This window comes from Schistocerca nitens, chromosome 2 (assembly GCF_023898315.1).
Source record: "Schistocerca nitens isolate TAMUIC-IGC-003100 chromosome 2, iqSchNite1.1, whole genome shotgun sequence".
NCBI classification, from domain to species: Eukaryota; Metazoa; Arthropoda; class Insecta; order Orthoptera; family Acrididae; genus Schistocerca; species Schistocerca nitens.
Window position 1 is genome coordinate 63,564,790 of NC_064615.1, and position 27,519 is coordinate 63,592,308.

Here is a 27,519-nt window from a genome sequence, read left to right on the forward strand (position 1 = left end):
TTATCGGAGCAGTAGTCAGTCCAAGTATTGCACTTTTCGTGTTTTTCGCGTAAAAATACTGGTCACTTCTGTACACATCTCTGGTTCTTAATTAGATACATCCCAGCGTCATTACTTACACTATTTCGTAAAGCTTCCACCTCTCTGACAGACACCGGTAAGTCGATTGCGAAAGGGGACAGCTTCTTAGAGACAATTGACGTACACTGATTCTTTAAAACAGGCTTATTAAAAATAGTGAGAAACAAAGAAACTTTGCTTGTTTGTTATTTTCCATCAACAATTACTGACGGTGGGCGTTAAGCGCTAATAATAAAAGGATGAATTAGAAACCGGATTGCAGCTGCCATAGAGCTTACCTGATTTCGTTAATACCCGGAGCGCTGAAGGCTGTCGTATTGTCATGTCGGCAAAATATATGGCCGATGATAACAAGCTGCACGATAAGCGATAAGCTCTGATTGGGTGGACAAAACACTCAACGCGTAAAATTTCTGGCCTCTGGGGCAAATTCTCCAAGGTTATTGTTATCAGATTCTGTTCATATCAAATTAATGTTCACGGCAATATACTTTAATGAGTTTTATAACTACACAGTTGTCCTGCTGGAACTATCTAGTGATACAAACGCCTTATTATCTCGTATCGTTACCTTTTGTTTCTCCAACAACGCAGAAAGCAGGTTGTTTGTTATAAGCATTTGCTATGATATGGTTGTCCATAAGAGGCTTCTGAAGTGAAGCTGAACTGTTTCCTTGCAATAGCTAGCAATCTTCGGGGAGACACTCGGAACATTGCGGAGCGAGCCAGAATGGACTTCAGTTATTGTGGTCCAAGGAGTCAGTCATGTAAGTGTCGGGAATAGTGTGAGGAAACATACAGCGTTGTCCGGCGTGCTGGAGTGGAGTTAGTTTTGCTTTGCCACTCATATAGGTGTTATTAATAGAGCTGGTTTATGCAATACTCACAGCGCAAGCTACGTGTTTCGCACCACCAATTTTTCCGACGGAAAGTTACCCGTTGTCAGTTTTGGAATGAAAATAAATACCGTTCAGGATTATTCGCGCGTGGTTGGCAGTATTTTTAAAACTCTCAAAGTAATAAATTGTGTGTATTTTTCAACGTTTGAAGACTACATTAGAAGTAATTCTGTCTTATCAAATCATACTTTACGCAGTGGCATTAAAGTGTTATATTCCTGTTCTGTTACACTTTGGGCTGCTGTTGCTATACCGAATGTGCGGCGCAGTATTGTCTACAGAGATTATTTACTTTACATTGCTGACAAACCTCACAGAAATTTGTGTGTTGACACACCTGCTCACCAATGGCTCAGCGAAGCAGTCACGCAACCAGAATATTTCCAGTGTCTGAGACCTTTCCCTTTTGAATGAAGGTTAATGAATAAAATCTAACTCACTTAGTGTTGTTTTTGCTACCCTGTCTTATGTTAGTTTCACGAATTCAGCCACATTCTACCCTCACGCTATGTTTGTCTATCATGTTTCAAAGCTTCTCGGTAAAATTTTCATGCATGCCGTAATGTTTAACCGTTTCAGACACGGTAGTGTTATCATTGTCTCCCTACCAAATGTCGGAGCTTCCACTAGTTATGCTTTCTCAAATGTACCATTTCATCAAAGACTACTGACTACTGCCAGCCCTATCGAGTGAGGACTTCAGCGAGACGTGGGAGTGGAACAAGCAATAAGTGCGGATGGGATATGAAATTTCATTGCTTCCCCAGCCATTACTATTACTCCTCCCAAGTTTCGGTTGGTACGATCTGCTATACAAATAGAAAGGAATTCAAGAGTAACACCCCCCCCCCCGTCCCCCCTGTGGCTGATTAATAATATTACGGGTGTTGTTAATCGTTGCACCAATAGATAGGAATATTCTGCTCATGTAACATGTCAATGAAATTGTGCTCTGTCTTTTATCATCAGCTGCATTGCTGAAGCGTCTGATATTGTAATGCCACTGGAAGTAGGCCTTATTAAACGTTCACGTATTAAATATTTTATTCTTATTCTAGCACGAATGGAACTCTGCTACACGCTACATCATCGAAAGTGTTAAATTTATTTGCTTAATGTGCTAAAAGTTTAACCCTTGTAGTGCTCCACTTAGAGCAATGGAGTGTAAAATAAAATTAAATTAAAAACACTACTCTCTAAAAGAGACATTTTCTTAGATCTTAATTATATCCATTTCTTATTTCTGATTATTAATTTATATAATGTTAATAACCCAAGGAGTAAATAAAATTTGTTCATTATTGTACATAATTCTAAAACCAATGCAGACTAGCTACTATAAATTTGTTTCACTCTCATACCTTCTAGGAAGTTTATGCAGTGTGATTTATGTACTACAACGACATTTTATTTGTTGCGCAACATTTTTGATTGATATAGTGCATCTGGATGATGTTTGTCAATAATATTTCATTGTTTTGTTAAACCTACTTACAAAGTTATAAAATTTGTTATATCTGTTCTGACTCCCCCCCCCCCCCCCCCCAACGTAGAATTACTGATTCAGTTTAATTATCTAAGTTCTGTCTCCGGTGATTTTCACGACATATACTTCGTCCTTCGTAATAGCACATTGAGCAATCAGGGTGGAAAGTTCAGAAATGTTGCTTGATCAGAATAATAGTATGTAGATGGTAAAATTCTTCTTCATTGTTTCTAGTGGTTCATGTCTAGTGGTCTTTTTCTCGCTTTCCCGTAGAATATTGACAAAACATTTGCATTTGCGGGAGTTGTCGAGTACGATCTTCTTGTATCAGTTCTAATCAAAACAATGAAAACGTTTAAGTTTTCACTTTGTTGTTATGTTTATGAAATCATTTTACAGATTTGAAATAACGCTTTCCCTTTGTGGTTCACAATTAAAAAAAGATATGTTTGGGCATTGTTATTTAGACATAATGGGCAACACTCACCCAACTTTGACTACATTTGCACATACTCAACTTGTCTCGGAGAACTAGTGCACAGCAGCTAACTTAATTTATTCACTGATAGCCCATAGATCATTAAATACAAAGATATCAACAGATTGGTCAAAGATTATTAAATTCCTCTATGCTCACACATCTCTCTGACTCTAAAATACTTCAAAACAGTTAAGACAATTTTTATAAAAATATTAACAAAATTTATGACAATTAAAGAAGTGTATCGCTGAAATGTGTGATAAAACATCTTACATCGGAAATTACACTTGGTACATAGCACATGAGGTAGCCAGAAAATTTTCGTTACACAAGCCCACCAGTCAGAATGTGAGCATGAAAATGATAACAGGTTGACGAAAACATAAAGGGAACTGGTTTGACTACAATTTTACACTTTGTATGGTACAGAATAGTATGTTTTATTTTTCTTTGTATAGGGCTCATTTGACCTCTTGTCCATGGCATTGCGAGTTTTTCCTGCTGCAATTCTTTAGTAAGACTGGTTGTATGGCACATTCCCATAAGGCGTCACATTACACGTTTCTGGAGATGGCTACAACATACACGCTAAAGCGCTAAAGAAACTCATATAGGCATGCTTATTTAAATGCAGAGATATGTAAACAGGCAGAATACGGCGCTGCGGTCAGCAACGCCTATATAAGACGAAAAGTGTCTGCCGTACTTGTTAGACCGGTTACTGCTGCTACAATGGCAGGTTATCAAGATTTAAGTGAGTTTGAACTTAGTGTTACAGTTGCCACACGAGCGATGGGACACAGCATCTCCGAAGCAGCTATGAAGTGGGGATTTCCCGGTAAGATCACTTCACGAGTATACCGTGAATATCAGAAATCCGGTAAAAGATCAAATCTCCGACATCGCTGCGACCGGATAAAGATACAGCAAGAACGGGACCTCCGAAAACTGCTGCGGATGGCAATGCTGGACCATAAACAAGCGTCAACTTGCAAACTATTCAACGAAAGGTCATCGTTTAAGAGTCGAAGGTCCACTCATGTGCCGTTAATGACTACACGACTCAAAGTTTTACACCTCGCCTGGGCCCGTCAACACGTAAATTGGACTGTTGATGACTGGAAACATGTTGGCGAGTTGGATGAGTCTCGTTTCAAACTGTATCAAGTTCATGGACGTGTACTGGCATGGAGACAACCTCATGAATCCATGGACCTTGAATGTCAGTAGGGAACTGTTCAAACTGGTGGAGGCTCTGTGATGATGTGGGCCTTGTGCAGTTGGAGTGGTATGGGACCCCTGACATGTCTAGATACGATTCTGACGAGTGACACGTATGGAAGCATCCTGTTTGATCACCCGCATCCATTCATGCACATTGTGTATTCCAACCGACTTGGGCAATTCCAGCAGGACAATGCGACCCTTCACACGTCCAGAATTGCTACATACTGGTTCTAGGAACACTATTCTGAGTTTAAACGCTTCCGCTGACCACAAATCTTGCCCATTGTGTATTCCAACCGACTTGGGCAATTCCAGCAGGACAATGCGACTCTTCACACGTCCAGAATTGCTACATACTGGCTCTAGGAACACTATTCTGAGTTTAAACGCTTCCGCTGACCACAAAACTCCCCAGACATCAACATCATTGAGCATATCTGGGATGCCCTGTAACGTGCTGTTCAGAAGAGATCGCCACCGCCTCGTACTTTTATGAACAGTCCTTCAGTATTCATGGTGTCAGTTCCCTGCGAGCACTACTTCAGACATTAGTCGAGTACATGCCACATTATGTTGCGGTACTTTTGCGTGCTCGCGGGGGACATTCACGATATTATGCACGTGTACCTGTTTCTTTGGCTCTTCAGTGTACGACACTTTGTCACTAACTAACGAGGACACAAGTGAGTGTACAAATGGGTTTCAGGATGGGATTACAACGTGAGACACAATGGTTTTTAAAACATGAAAGAAATTGTCACAGAACTATGGATAATACAAAAATTACAATAATATAAAATTAATTAGCACAAAAGACATAACAAACTAATACAAGAACAATTAGTACCATAAAAAACGAGAAACTGTATCATACTGCACTTAGTGTGTTTCATTAACTACTTGATTAAATATTTTTATTGCAAGAACAAACATATTCCTTTGTTAGTTTTGCTTCATTATTCAGTCTACCTTTTAAATTCAGTCAGCATGTGGACTACTTGTAACTAACTGGAATCTATTATTTTATTCTTCAAATCATCATTTTCTTTAAGAAAACTTCATTAACACTTGCATTTTTAAGTCTGGCCTCTCTTTCTTTGCTGTAACTATATTTTGTACCATAATGGAAAATCAGTTTTTTCATACTTTACTGCCCGCATCTCGTGGTCGTGCGGTAGCGTTCTCGCTTCCCACGCCCGGGTTCCCGGGTTCGATTCCCGGCGGGGTCAGGGATTTTCTCTGCCTCGTGATGGCTGGGTGTTGTGTGTTGTCCTTAGGTTAGTTAGGTTTAAGTAGTTCTAAGTTCTAGGGGACTTATAACCACAGCAGTTGAGTCCCATAGTGCTCAGAGCCATTTTTCATACTTTACTCAAGCTTCATTCTCTTCACCACAAAACTACTCCCTATTCGTCACACATCTCATCTCATAAACATGTGTGCAACAAGCACAAAAGACATCAGCAACCTTCTCAATACCTCAATACAATTTTTCTTCACTATAATATCCCAGAATATGATCTCTATCTACAATTCAGGCCAGTGTCATATGTCTTACTTTTTCCACATTACAGTAAACCCGTTAATTAACAACGAGTTATTCAAGTCTTCTCAGAAGTTTTAATCTCACTTTACTCTCCAGTATACACAGGTTTGAAAAATATTATTTTCTTTTCCTTTACATTCTCTCTGCTTCTCCTCACAAGTGTATTTAGTTACAAGTCTGTTACCATGCATAGTGACCTCCTGCTGACTGATGAAACTGCCAGTTTTATAGTAAACAGTTGTTCCTTATATTTATTCCTCATCATTAAACCCTGATTTTTACTGTGGTTTTCCAGTGTAGTAAATGTCTTACTGAGTATGTGAAATGAATGTGTGTCATTTACAACAATATTAAAGTGAAAGCATGTTATGTTGTAAATAATGAGACAAATAAAGTATTTTTCATTACTTATGAATAAAAGGAAATGTGTTTTGTTGGAACATTAGTTAAACAAGAGAAAACACTACAACCAAAATAACATATCATTATGGTAAGAGAAATACTAAAGAAATGACTTTTTGTTAACAGCCCACCAAAAGTTTAGTAGTGAAGACAAACTTAATAACTAGGTACATGGTGCTGGGAGTTTCTCAGATATTCAAAATGTTCATTAAACATTATTTACCAATATATATGAAAAAGAAATATCTACATAATTAACAATAAATGTTTTCACAAATAAGATAGAAACTGTAGTTCTAAACAGTGAAAATTCTTTCAAATGGGTAAATGTCTATACAGGTATATGGTGTAAAGTGTATAGTGTACAGTGACCTGTTTTGAGGTCAGATGCATAAATGATAAAGACTTGGCTGGGGCTCAATTCTCAGACATCTTAAGAGTATTTACATGAACTTGATTATATGTTCAGAGAATAATTCTGAGGCTTTAAAGTTTTCTTCAGGTACAGATTAGCAAAACCAGTCAGTAAAGAACGAAAAAGAGAATTTGCTCAGAAAACACCTCTGAGACTTTTTGATTTGTGGCACTAGGCAGTAAGATTGTTCATGTAATAATAACTGAGACTTTTAATGGTGATATTGTGCATTGATAACCAATATACGTTCCTAAGGATTATCAATAACATATTAATTTCAATTTAATGATAGTTTCTCAGCATTTTAATCTGAGAAGAGCTACTTTATCATCATAGTGGAGAAATGTCCTACGTTTCATTTTGCAAAAAAGTTGATTCATGAGTATGGTACATGTCACTCAAAGAATAGGTTAGAACTTTGTATCACAGTCAGTAAATTATATACTACACAGCATTTTATATCAAAACATTTTCTAGATAAACATGTAAATGTTACTTTATGATTGGTATTTTCAAAAGGAAAAGATAGGAATGACAGCAGAAGAAAACATTGATAGGTTCAAAGATAGCACGAGAAGGTGTAGTACTGAAAACAAGCAGGGAACAGTACTACAACTGCTAGGTCCATTGTGCTCACCAAGCACTTAATGTACAAAGAAGTACAAGGCGCTGCAGTCATGGACTGTGTGGCTGGTCCCAGTGGAGGTTCGAGTCCTCCCTCAGGCATGGGTGTGTGTGTTTTAGTGTGTAAGCGTAGGAACTGATGACCTTAGCAGTTAAGTCCAATAAGATTTCACACACATTTGAACATTTTTTCACAAAGAAGTGTACACACATCCCTCTGAGATCTACAATTGTGACTACAAGATAACTTATTTCCATATACTTCAGTATAAATAGAGTTAGATTTCATCTCAATTCATACAAAGTTTCTAGTTTAGGATTTAAATTTATATTTACCAGTGAAAGAAATTCCTTTGTGCTCAGCAAGTTCATTATGTAACACAAGACTTCAAATAAACTACTTTTCTTATTTGTGAAGTTTTAATAAGGTAATATTCCTCAACCAAAGAAGTTTTCTAGATTTCAGATAACTCAAACAGTATGCATCAGAATTGCAAATTTTCAAAAATTTTCAATGGACCAATGTATATGTCAAAGAATTTTTTTACTTCTGCTGTTAACATTTGGGATCTTTCATGTGATTTCACAAGTACATAATCCCCAGTCTTAAACGGTATTACTTTTACATCACTGCACGTCTCCTGTTTCGTCCCTCTCCCTGATTCTTCGTGTTTTCTGTGACAATCTCCTCATTCCAGTGTAGACAAAGTTGTACATGGTGGGTATTTAATGAAATCTGATAAATTTTTGCAGCTTTCTTATGAAACATAATCTCAAAAGACGTAAACCCGGGATAACTGCGTTATAAGCTATTCATGTTGTCTTCAAAATCAGTAATGTGTTCAAATGAAGTAGGAAGCTTGTGACTACAATATTTACAACATAGGCGCCCAATCTCTCTCATGTATCTTTCTGCAGGGTTTGTTGACAGATTACACACTGAAATCAAAATGTGTCTAATTGCTGTTCTTTCAACAAATGCTTTCCAGTTTTTGGATATGAAGTGTGATCCATTATCTGATAGAATGGCTTTCGCTTCTCCTAAATTTTTAAAGTACTCCTTCTCAACCTTAGAAATAATCTTTTACTTCTGACGTTTCTGACAGGGTTTAATTTTATAAATTTGGAGAAAATGTCAATCACAGCAAAAATGTAACCGTGACCACCTCTACGTCTTGACTATGAACTATGGAAGTCGATGGCTACCAGACATCATAAGTTTTTCAAGAGTGATGATCAGTATTTCACCTTGAGAAGTCCTAATACTTACATTTGCTCTTCGAAATTTGTCATAGGATGACGATTCATTCCTTACTTTTTCCGCAGTATTGTAAAAATAAACAATGTCTTGTAACTTTTAAATGCATTTCTGAATGCCACATTGTCTGTAGGATTCATGAGTGTACCTGATTAATTTTTCAGCTTCCTCCTCCGACCAACATAGCTTCCAGTTATCAGTGTCAGAATCTGTCCTCCTAACAGTGATACTTTACGTATTTTGCAAAATTTATCCCGTTTTCCTTAGCCTCTCTTACCTAAACAGGTTTTGACAAACTTCCAGTTTGGATCATGATTTTGATTTGTCATGATTCTGTCACACATAGATGTAATGTCTTTCTCACCATGAGCATCCTTGATATATGTCATCTGAAATATCTTTTCCTCTTCCTGATCCAGTAATTCATTAATCCCACCTAAGGATAACCTAGATAAAATATCTGCAACAACATTGTCAGTATCTTTGATGTATTCTACTTCATGATAAAATTGCTGTAAGAACATACCCCACCTTGTGAGTCTTTAAGGTGTAATCTGTGTTCTTGGATGTAACTGATGTAACTTAATGAATGCTTTGTGATCTGAGTATATTTTGGTTTTGTGACCTAACAGATAATTTCGAAACTTGTGAAATGCACAGTGAATAGCCAATAGCTCTTTTTCAGCAATTTTGTAAGATTTTTCATGTTTGAGTAACATTCTGCTTCCCAAAGCAATTGGACAACGTGTAATTTTACAGATCAATTTTAATTTCTCAAACACAATGCATTCACCCTTTGAACTATTAACAAATTTTCGATAGAATCAACATAAACAAAAAAATGACTTTAACTGCTTTCTGTTACATGATGCTGGATATTTGGAAATGGCTTGTATTTTCTCATGGTCAGCAAGAATCATTAAAGGCACATTTAGCATGTAAATCTATTTTTTTAATCAGAGAACCCTGTTTAATAAAGCATGAAAGCCAATGGAAGTTATCTTGTGTGCGGTCGCATGTGATCACTGGTGAGACACAGAAAGGATGTCTAGTTTTTTGTTAATTCTTATTCTGTTATCTGTTCTGGAATGGAGTCGAGGGAGTGCCTCACGTGTTAGACTGGCTGCTCTAATTTAAACTCTTTAATTTTATAAAAAGTCACTGCGTACTGCATGGCGCATACTCACACATACTAGTAATTATATAAGGAAATTTCCACTGAGCATGGACGAGATACCGAAGTGCGGATAATCAACATATCACTAGTGATTAATATTGTATTCCCAATGTAAGTAGCATAGTGCACTTCAGTAATTATACTTATGATTAATTGTGATTTCATTATTTGTTTAATCCATTATCCTAAAATTTCAACATGATATGTAAACTGTATTTTCAGTATTTATCTCATTTTAGCTCAGGAATAATGTGGCCCACGAACCTCCTTCTTACGGCGACGAAATTCTCAAAGTATATGTCCGATAACACCTTATCATGGTTTATTCACTGATTTCCATCTATCTCAATTCAGTTCAACAAAAATTAAAGTAATATAGATAATCACATTTACATAGGTATATATATTTTTATTTAATTATTTACAAATCTCATCTTTAGTAATAACATGACCGAAAAATTTAAGTTCTGGTACAGCAAATTTACATTTCTCTAATTTAAGTGTCATTGCCCTTTATCTGTCTTTATTCCATACTTCTTTAAAAAGTTTAAAGTGTTCATTTTAATCTTCTCCAGTTACCAAAATGTCATCTGCATAGATTGTCACTTGTGATACAAGTTTCCTATCAAGTGCATGATACAAAGCTCTAATAAATTGAGGAACAGATGAAATCAAACCAAATGGTAGAACACAATATTGATTTAATGACCACTATATAAAAAGACTATAGTTTACAGAATCTTTGGCTAAAGGTACCTTGTAAAATCCTGATGTCAAATAGAGGCTTGGCGTAAATTACATGTTCTAAAATTTATGTAAAAGCTCATCAGTGTTTTCAGGGTGGTCTGTTTGTCTGTGTAAAATTTGTTTAACTGTCTGGAATTCAATCTCTTTGCGAAATACAACAAGTAGGTTATTGTAAGAACTAGTACTTCTTTGAGTAACATCGCATACTTACATTTTATGTAATTTTATCTCTGCTACTGGTCTTCTGGCAACTGGTACACTATAAGGTCTTGTAAAAAATGGTTCATGAGGTTTCAACTGTAAAGTACACTGGTAAGCTTTTACTCTTCCCAGCACATTGCTAAAGACATTACTGCACTCCCAAAGTAATGTTTTTGATGTTTACTGAGCCCACTAGCTTCTCCTATTTTAGTGTTAACAAGTTCTTAAAACGCTGCCTCATTTTTGTCTATACCAAGAGTGTCATGGTTCACACATCTTCCTTCTATCAAAACTGGATATTATTAACTTCACTACTACTGATGAAATCTGGCTTGAGAAAATTGGTTACAACATAGCTTCCACCTGGTCTTAGAATTCAAAGTTTCTGTTCTCCCCAATCAAAACCTGCACCAAATTTTCCTATCCAGTTTAGCCTCAGTATAAAATCCTCTGAAAGTTATGCAATTATAGAACATTCTTAAGTAAACTGTACTCTTTCAGCACTAAAAGTAACCACAACCTAATTCTTCACTGTTTCACTATGTTTATCTGTAGTTCCTCTGATTTTAACTCCCCTATTAGTTCAATATAATTACTTCCTCGCTTTACTCTCTTGCTTAAGGCCTCAGAAATTCTTCTCACCTGGCTCCCTGCCTTCCCACAACCCTACCTTTACATTAATGAAAGGACTACAACTTGCATCAAAATCACTGTGATCAACATATTCATATAACAAATCACCATGGTTTATATCTTACTTGTATTGGTCTCATCTGGATTAGAGAGTTTCATCACACTAGCAGAAAAACCATTACTTCTACTACCTACACCTAGAATATCACTTACCCAAGACATTTCACTGGACTGACATTGATCTTCACGCATTTACTTACCTGTTGCTTGTTTACAGATATCATAATAATTTTGTGCCACCAGTTTGGACACAAAGCTGAACATTCATTGATTAACATTTTTCTAAAATTTTCATCATTCTGAGTTGCCTCACTATTTAACCACAAGTTACAAAAGAACACTTCATCACTAGTCATCTCAGTCAAAAATTTATAATTACTCTTACAACTGCTAACTAAGTATCTTCACCATTGGAACATAATTTTTCATATAAATTAAACTCAGGAACACAGTAGCTTTAACACTAGAACTACAATTACTCATTTTCTCTACTATGTCTTTGGATATTTCTGCAACATCATCATGAACATCATTCTCCTCCTTCTTACCATAACTTCAACTTCATGCTTAAAACATACAAGATAAATCTCTTCCTCACTTTTCCCCACAAGATCATCATTGTCTTCACATTTACTAAAACAAACATAACCACAAAAATCATTACCTATCAAATTAGTCTTAAACATAGCGTCATTTTCATATCCGGATTCATAAGAGTAACTTTCACATAAAAATGTGTGTGCTTCTCACTTGCCTTATTGCGCCATAAATTGACTGATCCCAAAACATACTTCAGTTACCGGTTCTGATAAAGTATTGGTTTCTCCCCATTCATAAAAATCTACCAAATTCGTTTCTGCTTCATGTTCAATGTTATCATGTGCGTTGTCAATTGTGTCTTTTGGTTTTGGTGCATAGCATTCATTCTTATCTACTGTAGTGGTGCATAGTGGATAACACACTTCCTTAAAATAATTATTCATTATATCAAAGACTTTGTTTGCTGTAGATAATTAGGTTGGTTGCTCCATTTCTGTTGCATTTGTCTGCTCCTAATTCATAGCAACAAGGGGACCTACATTGCTTTTTTTTTTTACTTCACATACCTGGTATTCTCTAGAAATGTGTTGATCTTCCCAGTGTCTGTTTATGTGTTCGAAATTATTTTTGTCATTCCTTTGCCAAACTGTGGTGTGATAATCATTCTGTTGATACTGATTGTTTTCAGCATGAATAATATGATTCTTTGGTGGAAAGTTGTTGTGGTGGTGATGGTCTTTGTGTTCTTCTTTGTGATAATTATTATTTCCCGAGTTTTGATTCCCATTTTTGTGCGTGAAATTTTGGTAACTGCTTCGCTGTTTCCCTGTTTTTTTTATTTTTTCAAAGTGCTATCCATCTTGTCAACATACATTGAAAACTGCTCAATTGTGTCATCTGGTTCATAAACTAGATCCCACTGAACTTCAGCTGACAATCTACATTTTAAAACATTAGTCATTGTGATTTGAAAAGGTTTACTAATGTATGCTAATTTGCGTATCTGTTCCCTATAAAATCGTTTCATACTGTCTCTCCCTTCCCTGTACCTTTCTCCATTCAAAAATTCACTTTTGATACGTGGCTGCTCTAAAAGCTTCTTTTCAAAAGCTTCAAATGTTATGTCAGTACAAAAATTTTGGATTGCCCACGACATTGGTTCGTCCTCTAAAACTTTTGAACGAACTTAACTTTCATGCAGTCGGTCATGTTTGGCACAAAATTATCTTTACAGTGCTGCATAAAATCTACAGTATGCATAGTAACCTCATCAGAAAAGTTTTCCACTTCTGTATTACATATCGTACCAGTGTTATTAATTAGGTCTTTATTGACGAAGTCTGATTGTGGCTTTCTACTTTTTTAGCTATGTCAGAAAAATTAATTTCTAAGTTGGTTACGTCATTTTTACCGATTACATTGTAAGTTCAACTTTCTTGTCTACCGACCTTAATCTGTGTTCTAGGCTACTTGCAATAATATCTAGCTTCACAGTCACAGTTTCCTTAACAATGTTAATACTTTTCTCTAGATTTACATTGACAGCAGTGATTTTCAAACGAACTTTATGGAAGTCACTTTTATTTTCTTCCCTAGCACTTTGGTTTGTCTGTTAATTGTTAAGTTTTTTTGGTAAAGCCCTTATCAACTCCACTTGTATCTCAAGGGCATCCACCCACCCCTCAACTGTGTCCAGTTTAGTAGATATCTGAACTAACTTTTGATTCAATTTTTCATTATTATCGTCCATCTCCTGACTGCTCAGTGTTAACGACCTGCCTATATCTAGCATTAATAGCTTTTTAATCGGCTATCTGGTTACTACCATATTCCAGTTGTTCATATCTCTTTGTTAAACCGCCTTTCTCAACAAATTCAGGTTCCACAAATGATAAATTTTCGTCCGTCACAGTTTTACATATGTCCTTGTTATCAGATTTTTCACTGTCCCCATTGTTATACAATTCACTGATACCCCCTCCCTCCCATTTCTGCAATTTTTTTAGGGCGTAAATCGTTATTTTCGCATCTGTTCATCACAAAACGAAAAAGATCCCAACATTGCTGATGATTGTTAATTCCGGTTCATTCTTCTTGGTATTCGTCTTTCGAATTAAATCCACCCGCAAGTTGGAATAACAGATATTTTTTGTGATACTACGCAGAGAGAATGTCAACAATTACATAGCGTGAAAAGTACATTTTTACTATCGCAGATACATGATTTTCACTTCATCCCTGATGAGAATCTCCATTTTCTATATTCAGTTTATTGTTTAGTTTTTTAAATAATTTCACAACTTTTAAAGAACGCTTTTCTCTGGGATTCGCAAATATAAAATATATAGAATGAAATTTTGACTCTGCAGCGGAGTGTGTGCTGATATGAAGCTTCCTGGCAGATTAAAACTGTGTGACGGACAGTGACTCGAAATCAGGACTATTGCCTTGCCAGTTTGCAGACAACTACTCTACCATCTAAGCTACCCCAGCTCCACTCACGACCCCTTCTCACAGCTTTAATTCCGCCAGTACCTTGTCTCCTACCATCCAAATTTTCACAGTAACTCTCCTTCATACCTTGCAGAAGTAGCATTCCTGGAAGAAAGGGTAGTTCAGAGACATGGCTTAGCCATTCTTATGGGGGAGCGCCAGTTTTGGAGGTTTTGAACAGCCACAGGGTCAGTTTCCTTTACATTTAGCACCTTAACTCTTCTGCAGATATTTAACAATAAAATTTTGTCTTTCAGTGAACCAATTTGTTTCATTCATTGAAGTTCTTTGTTTATATATTCATTCGTTCGAATGACCATGGTTTCGTTATACACTTCTGGAAATGGAAAAAAGAACACATTGACACCGGTGTGTCAGACCCACCATACTTGCTCCGGACACTGCGAGAGGGCTGTACAAGCAATGATCACACGCACGTCACAGCGGACACACCAGGAACCGCGGTGTTGGCCGTCGAATGGCGCTAGCTGCGCAGAATTTGTGCACCGCCGCCGTCAGTGTCAGCCAGTTTACCGTGGCATACGGAGCTCCATCGCAGTCTTTAACACTGGTAGCATGCCGCGACAGCGTGGACGTGAACCGTATGTGCAGTTGACGGACTTTGAGCGAGGGCGTATAGTGGGCATGCGGGAGGCCGGGTGGACGTACCGCCGAATTGCTCAACGCGTGGGGCGTGAGGTCTCCACAGTACATCGATGTTGTCGCCAGTGGTCGGCGGAAGGTGCACGTGCCCGTCGACCTGGGACCGGACCGCAGCGACGCACGGATGCACGCCAAGACCGTAGGATCCTACGCAGTGCCGTAGGGGACCGCACCGCCACTTCCCAGCAAATTAGGGACACTGTTGCTCCTGGGGTATCGGCGAGGACCATTCGCAACCGTCTCCATGAAGCTGGGCTACGGTCCCGCACACCGTTAGGCCGTCTTCCGCTCACGCCCCAACATCGTGCAGCCCGCCTCCAGTGGTGTCGCGACAGGCGTGAATGGAGGGACGAATGGAGACGTGTCGTCTTCAGCGATGAGAGTCGCTTCTGCCTTGGTGCCAATGATGGTCGTATGCGTGTTTGGCGCCGTGCAGGTGAGCGCCACAATCAGGACTGCATACGACCGAGGCACACAGGGCCAACACCCGGCATCATGGTGTGGGGAGCCATCTCCTACACTGGCCGTACACCACTGGTGATCGTCGAGGGGACACTGAATAGTGCACGGTACATCCAAACCGTCATCGAACCCATCGTTCTGCCATTCCTAGACCGGCAAGGGAACGTGCTGTTACAACAGGACAATGCACGTCCGCATGTATCCCGTGCCACCCAACGTGCTCTAGAAGGTGTAAGTCAACTACCCTGGCCAGCAAGATCTCCGGATCTGTCCCCCATTGAGCATGTTTAGGACTGGATGAAGCGTCGTCTCACGCGGTCTGCACGTCCAGCACGAACGCTGGTCCAACTGAGGCGCCAGGTGGAAATGGCATGGCAAGCCGTTCCACAGGACTACATCCAGCATCTCTACGATCGTCTCCATGGGAGAATAGCAGCCTGCATTGCTGCGAAAGGTGGATATACACTGTACTAGTGCCGACATTGTGCATGCTCTGTTGCCTGTGTCTATGTGCCTGTGGTTCTGTCAGTGTGATCATGTGATGTATCTGACCCCAGGAATGTGTCAATAAAGTTTCCCCTTCCTGGGACAATGAATTCACGGTGTTCTTATTTCAATTTCCAGGAGTGTATATCAGAGCCGTAAGAAATGTCACAGTCAATTATTGTACTATCTTTGTGGCGAGAACTTTTAATGTACTGCCCCTTCAACGTCGCTATGGAGGTTTTTATTTTTTACTTTTATTTTTTTATCAACATAACTGAAATCAATGATGATATGATCACAATTCTACAGTGAAGACTATTAAATGGCTGGTCATTAAACGAGAGAAATAAGATCCTGCTAGTACCCAATACACTAATACCTCGTACCCAATATTTTAAACCAGAATTCTGAAAGTGGATATAATTTTAGCAAGCAAATCATCCACTCACTCATCGTCTGACAAAGAACAAGGCAGATTCGCCTCTTCCAATTAGCACTGTCTACTCACAAGAATATGTCACGCATTGGACGCCTCAGAAACAAACATGACTGTCTGATTCACAGGAGTGCATCATGGAAATGCTGAAAAATCTGAACTGATAGAAGCTTGAAGATAGATATACGCCCGAAGATAGACGTAAACTGTTCCGCAAAAGCCTATCCACAAACTTTCAAATCCAGTATTGAGTGAGGTTTCTTGGAAAATTCCAGTGGTACACAAAGATCACTCGGGGGCTTGGGTATAGCGTCTCTGACTATTAATCGGGTTTGAATCAAGCTACTGCTTAAATTCTGAAAAAAATCATCAGCGACAGTGACCGCAGAGTTCCAGGGTCAGAAGTCACACTTATTCTGCCAACGGCCATGTCAGAACGGGCGGGGAAGTGGACACAGGTTCAGGCATTATCTTGCTCTTGATGTGGGATCAGCAATGATCAATGGCATAAGGATGCACAAGGCTATGGAAACCACTATGTAAGAGACACTAAAGCTGTATCCACACAACATGCGGCTTGTAATTGAAAACCGTGTTATGATGATAGTAGTAGGGAGATGGTGGCCTCTGTGCAATTTTCATATAAAACTGATATGCAAATTAATTAAATTGATCAATTAATCAATCATGCCCCCAACCACCCCTGCCCAACCTTGCCCCTGACCAGGCCATTCCTCGCCTCTGAATGACGTCACGTCTTTTTCTCAGTCTGCACGAGTGCCCCAGCATCTCCTCCTCCCCTCCCCACCCATTCCCTTCCCCCAACATACCCTATTGGTGGAAAATTTGAATTTTGGTGGGAATTTAGAATTTTGATGGGAATTTATTTGCCCCAGGGCCAGTGGTGTAGCGTGGTTGTGAAGAATGGGGAGACTCTACAGTTATTATAGGGAGACAAAATAATACAGTAAACAGTACTTTAAACAAACGAAATAAAATGCATCAAACAAAACAACAACAAGTACAACAACAACAACTACTACTACTACTACCTCTACCATTACCACTGCCACCACCGCTAATAATAATAATAATAATAATAATAATTATTATTATTATTATACCTAACATGTTCAAGAAACGATGACAAATTTGGGAACTCCAGCAACGAAAGAAGAGCACTTATATTTTCTTGTACACAAGTGCAATGTGACTGTCTTTTCTTTCTACGAATAAGTCTGTAACTCGGTCTACCCAGATCTTATCAATGGATAGCTCTCCAAGTAGTGTCTCTTCTATTGCTAATCTGCTCAAACACGACAGCCGCGTGTTAGACATTGAATTCCTTAAATAATTCTTCACTCATTTAAGAGTAATCATGCTTCGTTCAGTGCTTGCTGTATTTGCGGGTAGGGTCAAAACCAAACGCAGGAACTTCGTTGTTTCTTCATCAACAGAGTCTAAATCATTGTTGACAATGAACTTTAAGAGGATCCTTGGAGATAAGTGTTCTTTATTTTTATTTTTTTTCATCAGCGTATATGTTACACAGTTCACACAGTTTATTTTCAAGTTGTTCATGTTTAAAAAAAGGGCACTGTTCTAATAACTGAAGCAGTTTCAACTTGGGGAATTCCTTTTGATAGTTCATTAAACACTTTCCGTTCAAAAGTTCAACAAACTCAATTTGCGGAAAGTCTTCAAATCTTCCTTCCATCTGAACAATATGCAAACCCAGTGTCTCTTATGTTAGTGCCCTCAGACTGTCACAGAATGATAACTAGCCATTCAAACACAAGCTACATTTAATACATTCATCGACGAATGTTTCTCTTCTCAACTGTCTTAAGCTTCTCAAAACAGTTCTTATTTCGTCGTGGCAAGCAGTTATAGTGACTGCTTTTGGCTGAAGAACATTAAAGAGATGATCAACATAAACAAAGCACTCTCGACAAAGCAAAGCAGGTAGACAAAGGTAGGAATATTCCTCTGTCGTTTCATTCCCACAGCAAAGTTCAAAGATTCTTGGTCCCACCGGGAGTCTGTATGATCAGTCATATAATTAAAAACACTATATAGCTCTGAAAAATGACTAGACATTGTTGAAAGTGCTCTGAAACGAAAGTTACAGCTAATATTGTTTGCATGTGGCAGTTCAAATCCTTTCTCAGTTAGCAATACAGTTCGTTTTGATGTTAGGCTGAAAAACGAATGGAATGCAGTAAGATTACTTACAAACATGCGTACTTGTAACAGCATCAAATTAAGTTGGTGTGCGTAACAATGAATAAACAGCGCATAGGGACAGAACTGCTTCACCAATTGTTGTAGTCCTCTTTCTCTGCCCGCCGTTACAGAGCTCCATCATATGTTTGACTAACCACTTTTGCTTCCGCATTCCATTCTTTCAGTACTGCATGAATAATGTTTGACAAACCTTCAGCAGTTTTATCTCCAGAAACGTAAAATCCAACGAATCTTTCCTCAACTTTGACTGCAATACAGTATCTGAATATTATACTCATTTGAGTCGCGCATGACACATCTAATGTTTCATCAGCCTGAATCTAAATGAAATTGCAGTTCTGAATTTCAGATTTATTTTCTCATTAACTGCCAGAGTTGTCATTTCTGTTACATCATTCTATATATCTCGAGAAGTTCCTTTAAAGGTTGAAGATAATGACAGATGGTCTCCGATTAACTGATCTCCTTGAGCTAGTAAATCGAACAATTCCAGATAGTTACCTTTGTTGCTGGAGGAATCGTCTACTCGATGGCTGCGAAAGGCTAGTTCTTGTTTACGAAGAACTACAATTGCCTGAATAATACAAGCCAATACTCTCCTATTTTATGCAACTTGTTCGTTGTATTTTATTGCTGTCGGACGAGCGGCTTCAGAAAGGGCGTGCTCAATTCTACTTTTGCCCAATAACTGAAATGATTCTTTGTTCTGCTGGTGACGTTTTAACATCTGATGGTTTTGTGCTTACCTGTCAAAGTTCTTTGTTGTACAAATTCCCTGATGGGAACTGGCGTTACCACTGCAGCAAGGCCATTGGCATGATGTTTAAGGTCAGTGCCAAATGAAGCCTTCTCCTGCAACACGACGTAGTATAAAAGACAGTGCAAATAGGTACAGTGATGTTTCTTATTGGGAAAATTAGGAAGACTCAACATTATACAGGTACTGCAGTCTGCAGCAGATCCGTGCTCCTCAGGATCCATTCACATTTGTCATAAAAACAATCTATCATTCTTATTCTGTACCATCCAGCAGAGAAAAATTAAGAACTGCAAAAGCTCCACTAATTTTGTCTGACAGATTTTTACCACATCTCTCTTCTGATATACCGAAAGCAAATACCATCTACTTTACAGCATCGAGCATATGTGGCGATCCTATTAAATATACAGATGTTGATCCATTGCATCAGACAGCCTGTGATCGACGTCGCTTGCACAGACCTGTGTAATGTTTCATTGCCTGTACTGTACGAGGACCATCTCCCACACATTATCTGCTGTAGGAGAGGGTCGCTGTTTCGTTGTCTGATACACCGCCTTTTCTGCTATAACACGCTTTGAGCACTGCTATACATTTTGTTTTTTTCCGCCAAGACCTCGACGTCTGTGTTAGGTTCTAAACTGACATTAACACATTTTGATCCATTGGCTCCCACAGAAAACTAGACACTGCACGGTGTAAATCATGTTGGTGCTGCTGATCCCACAACACACCTACGCACTGGGTGACTGAAATAAAAGACAGTCACAACATAAGGAAACTGGAAGAGTTTTGAGGCATTGTGGAGCGTTTTCAAACTGCTATTCGAATGTGAATGACGACCTTTACATTTAAACTCATCATTCACAGTGACGAGACAGCTGATGACGCTGTGTTCTGTTTGATTGATTCCTCTTTTGCTGCCATTCACGCGATCACTGTTTTGGTGCTAGCCATTCCCGGAAGGTGTTGCTTCTCCACCAAGACTCTTTCTCCATCTCAAACAAGCGATGTCAGTCAGTCATTATGTGGTAATCAACAGCGTACCAGTGGACGACTGGGATGGAAAAGACACCACTGATGTACTGTAATAATAAGCATCATAGTTAATAGTGCGATCAATTTTCGCAATTTTATCGTAATTTCAGCACTGTCCAGTGACGCAGCAGCATGCCGGCCGCGGTGGTCTCGCGGTTCTAGGCGCGTAGTCCGGAACCGTGCGACTGCTACGGTCGCAGGTTCGAATCCTGCCTCGGGCATGGATGTTTGTGATGTCCTTAGGTTAGTTAGGTTTAAGTAGTTCTAAGTTCTAGGGGACTAATGACCACAGCAGTTGAGTCCCATAGTGCTCAGAGCCATTTGACGCAGCAGCATGCTTAGCAATTGCTGTATTATCGCTAAACAGCCCCTCCACTACTTTGCGAGTACCATCACGAATGTAAATAGATGACAATGCAGTACGTCCATTCATTGTTTATTCTCAGAAATCTACATCATCAAAGTATACCAGACAGCAACTTACATATCTCTAGCACTTCGAACATAGTGCGTAATATATGATATTTTTCTATGTGGATGGGAGTCACAGGGCATTCACGCATTCTTAGGATAAAGATAGAGACCGAAAGATCTTTGGCCAACGCTGCCTGCAGCTGACCAGAAGTAGATCGCTACATTCTACATTTGGTGTAAGAACAGTGCGAATGGAGGCTGTAACTACTGTCCTACAACCATCAAAGAGCTCAAGATTTCTCCAGGTGTGTGAATGTTGAGGATGTTATCAGCACTTATCGGTATACAGTAGATATGAAACTGTTGTGAAGGTATGACAGACGGTTAAGAAAAATAAACGGGCGATATTTATGCATGATGGGCTCCAGACGGACGGAGTTTGTTGCGTTTTACATAAATCAACTGCACTAGTAATTCTAAAGTATTTTTCTAGTGTCTGTGGTCATTACCAAGAAGGTATTGGTAAGAGAGGATATAAATACATGCTCTCCTAAGACTACAATGTTCTGCACTTAAAACACGCTATAATGTTAGATCGTTACGGTTTCTGACCTATTAGTCGTATGGAATGCAACGCTGTTACTATCCCAATGTAAGAAATATATTTCCAACGCATGACGTACATTCTCCTTGCAGGGTTCTCTAAGATAAACCATGGTGATAATCTGTAAAATGAAAAATTCGTTTCTTAAGATATCGATTCCTTCTGATACACGTACAATATTGATTTCCAGAGGTTTATAGCCCCCACTATTCACATCTGATCAAGGTTCAGAAATTATACTATGCTCACACCAGTCCTATACAAAATGATCGTTAGTAACGGAGAATACCTCTTACAAAGAAAGGGACAAACGCATAGTAGCGGTGTTTGACATGTGAAATTATACGTCATTCTGTCATTAACTCCACAAACAGGACATCCGTCAACCAGATGTATACAAGGGGATTGTAATACCTCACAAAAAACTGTCGCTAACTGAGAATCACCGTAATTATGAAGCAGAAGATTCGATTTTATGCTCAAGGTGCGGCAGGGGAATGGAGTACGTTGCATAAATCTTCGTTCGTTCAGAGTAATGTGTCGAAACAGGATGGAAGTCCTCTGATGACAAAGAGATTTGCTGTTAACTATCGCAAGTAGACAACGCTCTACGTGACACACAGAACATGCAGTTGTATGTGAGTCGAACGCAGGTTACGTCACACAACTGATGCATCCCGACAGAGAAACAGGAAAAATAGTCAAATTTTGGTCTTACGTCAAAGCGGTAGGTGGATCAAAACAAAATGTCCAGAGACACTGTGACCAAAATGGTAGTGAAACAGAGGATGACAGACTAAAGGCCGAAATACTAAATGTCTTTTTCCAAAGCTGTTTCACAGAGGAAGACTGCACTGTAGTTCCTTCTCTAGATTGTCGCACAGATGACAAAATGGTAGATATCGAAATAGATGACAAAGGATAGAAATACAACTAAAATCCCTCAAAAGAGGAAAGGCCGCTGGACCTGATGGGATACCAGTTCGATTTTACACAGAGTACGCGGAAAAACTTGCCCCCCTTCTTGCAGCGGTGTACCGTAGGTCTCTAGAAGAGCGTAGCGTTCCAAAAGATTGGAAAAGGGCGCAGGTCATCCCCGTTTTCAAGAAGGGACGTCGAACAGATGTACAGAACTATAGACCTATATCTCTAACGTCGATCAGTTGTAGAATTTTGGAACACGTATTATGTTCGAGTATAATGACTTTTCTGGAAACTAGAAATCTACTCTGTAGGAATCAGCATGGGTTTCGAAAAAGACGATCGTGTGAAACCCAGCTCGGGCTATTCGTCCACTAGACTCAGAGGGCCATAGACACGGGTTCCCAGGTAGATGCCGTGTTTCTTGGCTTCCGCAAGGCGTTTGATACAATTCCCCAAAGTCGTTTGATGAACAAAGTAAGAGCATATGGACTACAAGACCAATTGTGTGATTGGATTGAAGAGTTCCTAGATAACAGAACGCAGCATGTCATTCTCAACGGAGAGAAGTCTTCCGAAGTAAGAGTGATTTCAGATGTGCCGCAGGGGAGTGTCGTAGGACCGCTGCTATTCACAGTATATATAAATGACCTTGTGGATAACATCGGAAGTTCACTGAGGCTTTTTTCGGATGATGCTGTAGTATATCGAGATGTTGTAACAATGGAAAATTGTACTGAAATGCAGGAGGATCTGCAATGAATTGACGCACGGTGTAGGGAATGGCAACTGAATCTCAATGCAGACAAGGGTAATGAGCTTCGAATACATAGAAAGAAAGATCCTTTATCATTTAGCTATAATATAGCAGGTCAGCCACTGGAAGTAGTTAATTCCATAAATTATCTGGGAGTACGCATTAGGAGTGATTTAAAACGGAATGACCATATAAAATTAATCGTTGGTAAAGCAGATGCAAGACTGAGATTCATTGGAAGAATCCTAAGGAAATTCTGTCCGAAAACAAAGGAAGTAGGTTACAGTACACTTGTTCGCCCACTGCTTGAATACTGCTCAGCGGTGTGGGATCCGTACCAGATACTGTTGATAGAAGAGATAGAAAAGATCCAAAGGAGAGCAGCGCGCTTCGTTACAGGATCATTGAGTAATCGTGAAAGCGTTGCGGAGATGATAGATAAACTCCAGTGGATGACTCTGTAAGAGAGACGCTCAGTAGCTCGGTACGGGCTTTTGTTGAACATACCTTCACCGAGGAGTCAAGCAGTATATTGCTCCCTTCTACGTATATCTCGCGAAGAGACCATGAGGATAAAAGCAGAGAGATTAGAGCCCACACAGAGGCATACCGACAGTCTTTCTTTCCACGAGCAATACGAGACTGGAATAGGAGAACCGATAAAGGTACTCAAGCTACCCTCTACCGCACACCGTCAGGTGGTTTAAGGAGTATGGATATAGATGTAGATGTAGATGTAGACCTGCAGCAACATGCCCCTCTCTGTCTAGAATCCATCATGTCTGCCGTTAAATCCTGCCTCGTTACAGCGCCATCGCAAACGGTCGCTCCATCCACCCTGTCATCTTTTAAGGCATATGCAACTAAGTTCTCTTTTTTCCAGGCAAGCATCAAAGACATCAATCAACTCGAGCGTGCCACTAATACCTCAATAGACGTACAATAGAAAGCTGCCTCGACATAAAATAAAAGATTGTTTCCTCGGTTCCTGGTGCTTCTAGCTCAACATTTTCCCGTATTCCTCTTGCTGTTTTTTACTCGTTCCCATGTACAAGAATTGTTCTCCACTAATCAGAAGACATGCAAGTACTCCCTCAATTTCCCCACATTTCGGCGTATTTTCCCTCTGTTTATACGTATTTTCTGTGGTTTTATCGATTTTTTTGCACTTCTGTCCATGCGATCACGACATCACTTTTCGTTCCGTGTTCTAAAATTGCTTGTAAATGTAGTACAGCTGCCAACACCTAGCCCAAATGCACTGTTTTTCTGGTCGGGCGGCAGAGTATAGCACTGTACTCGAATGCAATCAGTCATCTCCAACTGCACATTCTACAGTTACAGCACGTTTGTTCTGTTATATGTATGTCTGTAATCGTGTATGTGTCATGGATGGGACCCAGATCACGCTGTTGACCCGAGTATGCGTTTGAGTGTGGATTCTCCGAGCGTTACATCCAGAGTGATGTTGGGAAGCGGATTCACAATATACTACGTCCAGAACAGGATTTGAAGGTGGATCCGCTGTGCATTATATCCGAAGCTATATTGGGATGCAGATCCACAACATGTCACATGTGGGATGTAGCTCGAAGGTGGATCAATCACGCGTTACTTCGGAGATGTGTTTTATGTTCGAAGTTTGATCCACCAGTGGGAAGAGCACGTCATGGCAGTCTACTGCAACACGTACACAGGTACAGACATAAAGAAAACGGAGCAAACGTGCTTCAACTGTAAAATATGCAGTTGGAGGTGACAGATGTGAATGGATCCTGAGGGACACGGATCTACTTCGGACTGCAGTACTTTGAATGATGTTGAGTCTTCCTAAAATTCCCTATAAGAAACATCACCATAACTGTTTGCACTGTGTTTTATACTCCATAGTGTTGCAGGAGCAGGCTTCATTTGGCGCTGACCTTACACATTGTACATGGGTTGCGGAGCTACGACAACATATTCCCACTTCCATCGAGTGTCAGAACACGTTCCTATAGCATTAACTCAGCTCGCTCTGTTTCTACACAGGCTGCTCTCTCCGATTTCTGGGTAAAATTGCAAAATTAATCTCGCTATCAACGGTGGTGTGTATTATAGTACGTCACTCCATATAAATGGTGTCTTTCCCATCCTGACCGTCCACTGGGTATGCTGTTAATTACTGCGTTATGACTGACTGACACCACTCCGCTGAGATGGAGGGAACCTTGATGGAACACTGGATATCTGCTGCTTGTCGCTGTGGAACGTGGGATTAAATGTAGAGGTCATCACCTTAATACAGTTGTTTGGAAGCGTTCCTCATTACAACAGACACATCCTATTTCCATGCACTGTGATGCCCTACACATGTTTTTATTTTTACTTTCTTATTTCACAAATAAGATAAGAGTACCTTTTGTTATTAGTGCTACCTCATGCATGTTGTGAACAGTACCTTCCGGCGATGGTCAATACCGGAACAGTAATCATGTATATGACTGCAAAATGAAGGAACAATGCTTTTCGAAATGGGGCACCGAGACATCTGCTACCCTGTCGATGCATGGATGAGATTCACTGTACAGGTCATCACCTTCGAATAGCTGTTGGAAGCGCTCTACAAAACCACAAACTCTTCCAGTTTCCATATGCTGCTATATCTTCCACATTTTTGTCAATGAGAAGCATCGCCACTGTGTTTAATGTCTGCCAGCCTTTGTTGTGGTAGTTGTATAGTTTATGTCATGCGATGTTCAGTTTTCTGTGAGAGCCAGAGGATGGAAACGTTTTAATGTCGGTTTAGCTGCAGCTGACATGGATCTTTAAGTCATGGTAGAAAAAACCTGTGTATTTAATAGGATCACCACATATGTTGGTTGATAGATGTGAATGCACCTTGAGAGACACATATCTCATTCGGACTGCCATACCTGTATGTAGTTTGGAGATGTGTCACAATGCATTAGCAAAATCTTCGTCCTTCCTCCATGCCATGTAGTCTTCTTAATTTTCGCAACAAGAAACACCACCGTAGCTGCTCGTACTATCTCTCCTACCATCTCGTGTTGCACTGACCTTACACACTGTACACAGTTGGTGGACCTATGACAAGATCTTCCCATTTTCACACCGAGCGAGATTGCGCAGTGGTTAGCACACTGGACTCGCATTCGGGAGGACGACGGTTCAATCCCGTCTCCAGCCATCCCGATTTAGGTTTTCCGTGATTTCCCTAAATCGTTTCAGGCAAATGCCGGGATGGTTCCTTTGAAAGGGCACGGCCGATTTCCTTCCCCATCCTTCCCTAACCCGAGCTTGCGCTCCGTCTCTAATGACCTCGTTGTCGACGGGTTGTTAAAAACCACTAACCTAACCTAACCCATTTCCACCGAATGGTCAAAACACGCTCGTGTCTCATTAACTCAGCTCTTGTGTTTCCCCACAGGATGTAGAAGGTCTTATATATAGTACTCTTCGACTTCTGTACGTGTCGGACTTAAATTGGAACTATCACACGGGCTAAGTTGCATGAAGGGGGTGGGGGTGGGGGGAGGAGGGGTAGAAACTTAGGAGCAGTTACAAGATGAAGAGGGACTGTCTAAAAACAGCGCTGGAGTTCTTGGTGTATGGGATCCTTAGCAGACAGGTTCGAAAAAAGAAAAGGGGACTCATTTTTAGATACGAGAGTGGTACGAATATGATTCACCAGTGGCTGTAATCATTAAAAGACGTCCCTACAATATCCATTGCGAATATGTGGTTGATTGTATAGACTTGATTCCAAATGGTGGCTATCATTTCTGCCTGAAAGTGTAACAGTACCAGCGACTGTGTGCCTGTAGACTCAAGACTGCTTTAAACGCAGGGTGATGACAACATAGGCATTATGATAGTGTTTTAAATAGCGCGGTGCTTATACGAAATGTATGTTGTGAGCTGTAGAATCCCTCTGTGGTCAGCTTCAGATGTAAATTATCAATAGTGTTCCTCGAAAAGAACGTCGTGTTTCTTCCATGGATTCCCAGATGTCCTACTTTGCGAGTGTAATCTGACTGCTGAAAAAATATCATTCGCCATGCAAAGTGACTCTCATGATCAGTGACGTGCCACCTGGCGGGTGTAACAGATGGCTATGATACCAAAGAATGATTCTTGACAAGTGTTTCTTTTTCTTTTTCGGTTGTGGTGATATCTTTTAACGAAATTTCAGTCTCCCACCTACACATGGCGAGACGGGCTCTCACGATTTGTTTCATAAACAATAGGACGCTATAGCATCGCATTGGTAAAAGGGGACCTGTCATAGTGTACAAAACAATCACATTCTCTTTGAATTATATATTGTATTCTCTAATGTTATTTCACGTGCGTAACCGTTTCTTTACGGACACTGGACACAGGGGAAGCTCTCAGATCGTGTAATTTATTTAACAAGTTGGAAGAAATTGCTTAATATAGACTTTTTTAGTTTAAATTCTC

General features: G+C 39.7%; 2 protein-coding genes across 2 annotated transcripts in view; one reads left to right on the plus strand and one right to left on the minus strand.

Annotated features, from left to right (window-relative positions):
- Positions 1-452, minus strand: part of LOC126235718 (uncharacterized) — a 45,758-nt gene extending 45,306 nt beyond the window's left edge. The window contains exon 1 of the mRNA XM_049944490.1: positions 360-452. The gene's annotated coding sequence lies outside the window, so the exon portion shown is untranslated. The remainder of the gene's footprint in view (positions 1-359) is intronic.
- A 290-nt stretch (positions 453-742) lies between these two features.
- The window catches only part of LOC126234836 (uncharacterized), a 190,086-nt gene continuing 163,309 nt past the window's right edge, over positions 743-27,519 (plus strand). Inside the window, exon 1 of the mRNA XM_049943577.1 lies at positions 743-848. Within this exon, the coding sequence (XP_049799534.1) occupies positions 812-848 (37 nt within the window). The 5' untranslated portion in view covers positions 743-811. The remainder of the gene's footprint in view (positions 849-27,519) is intronic.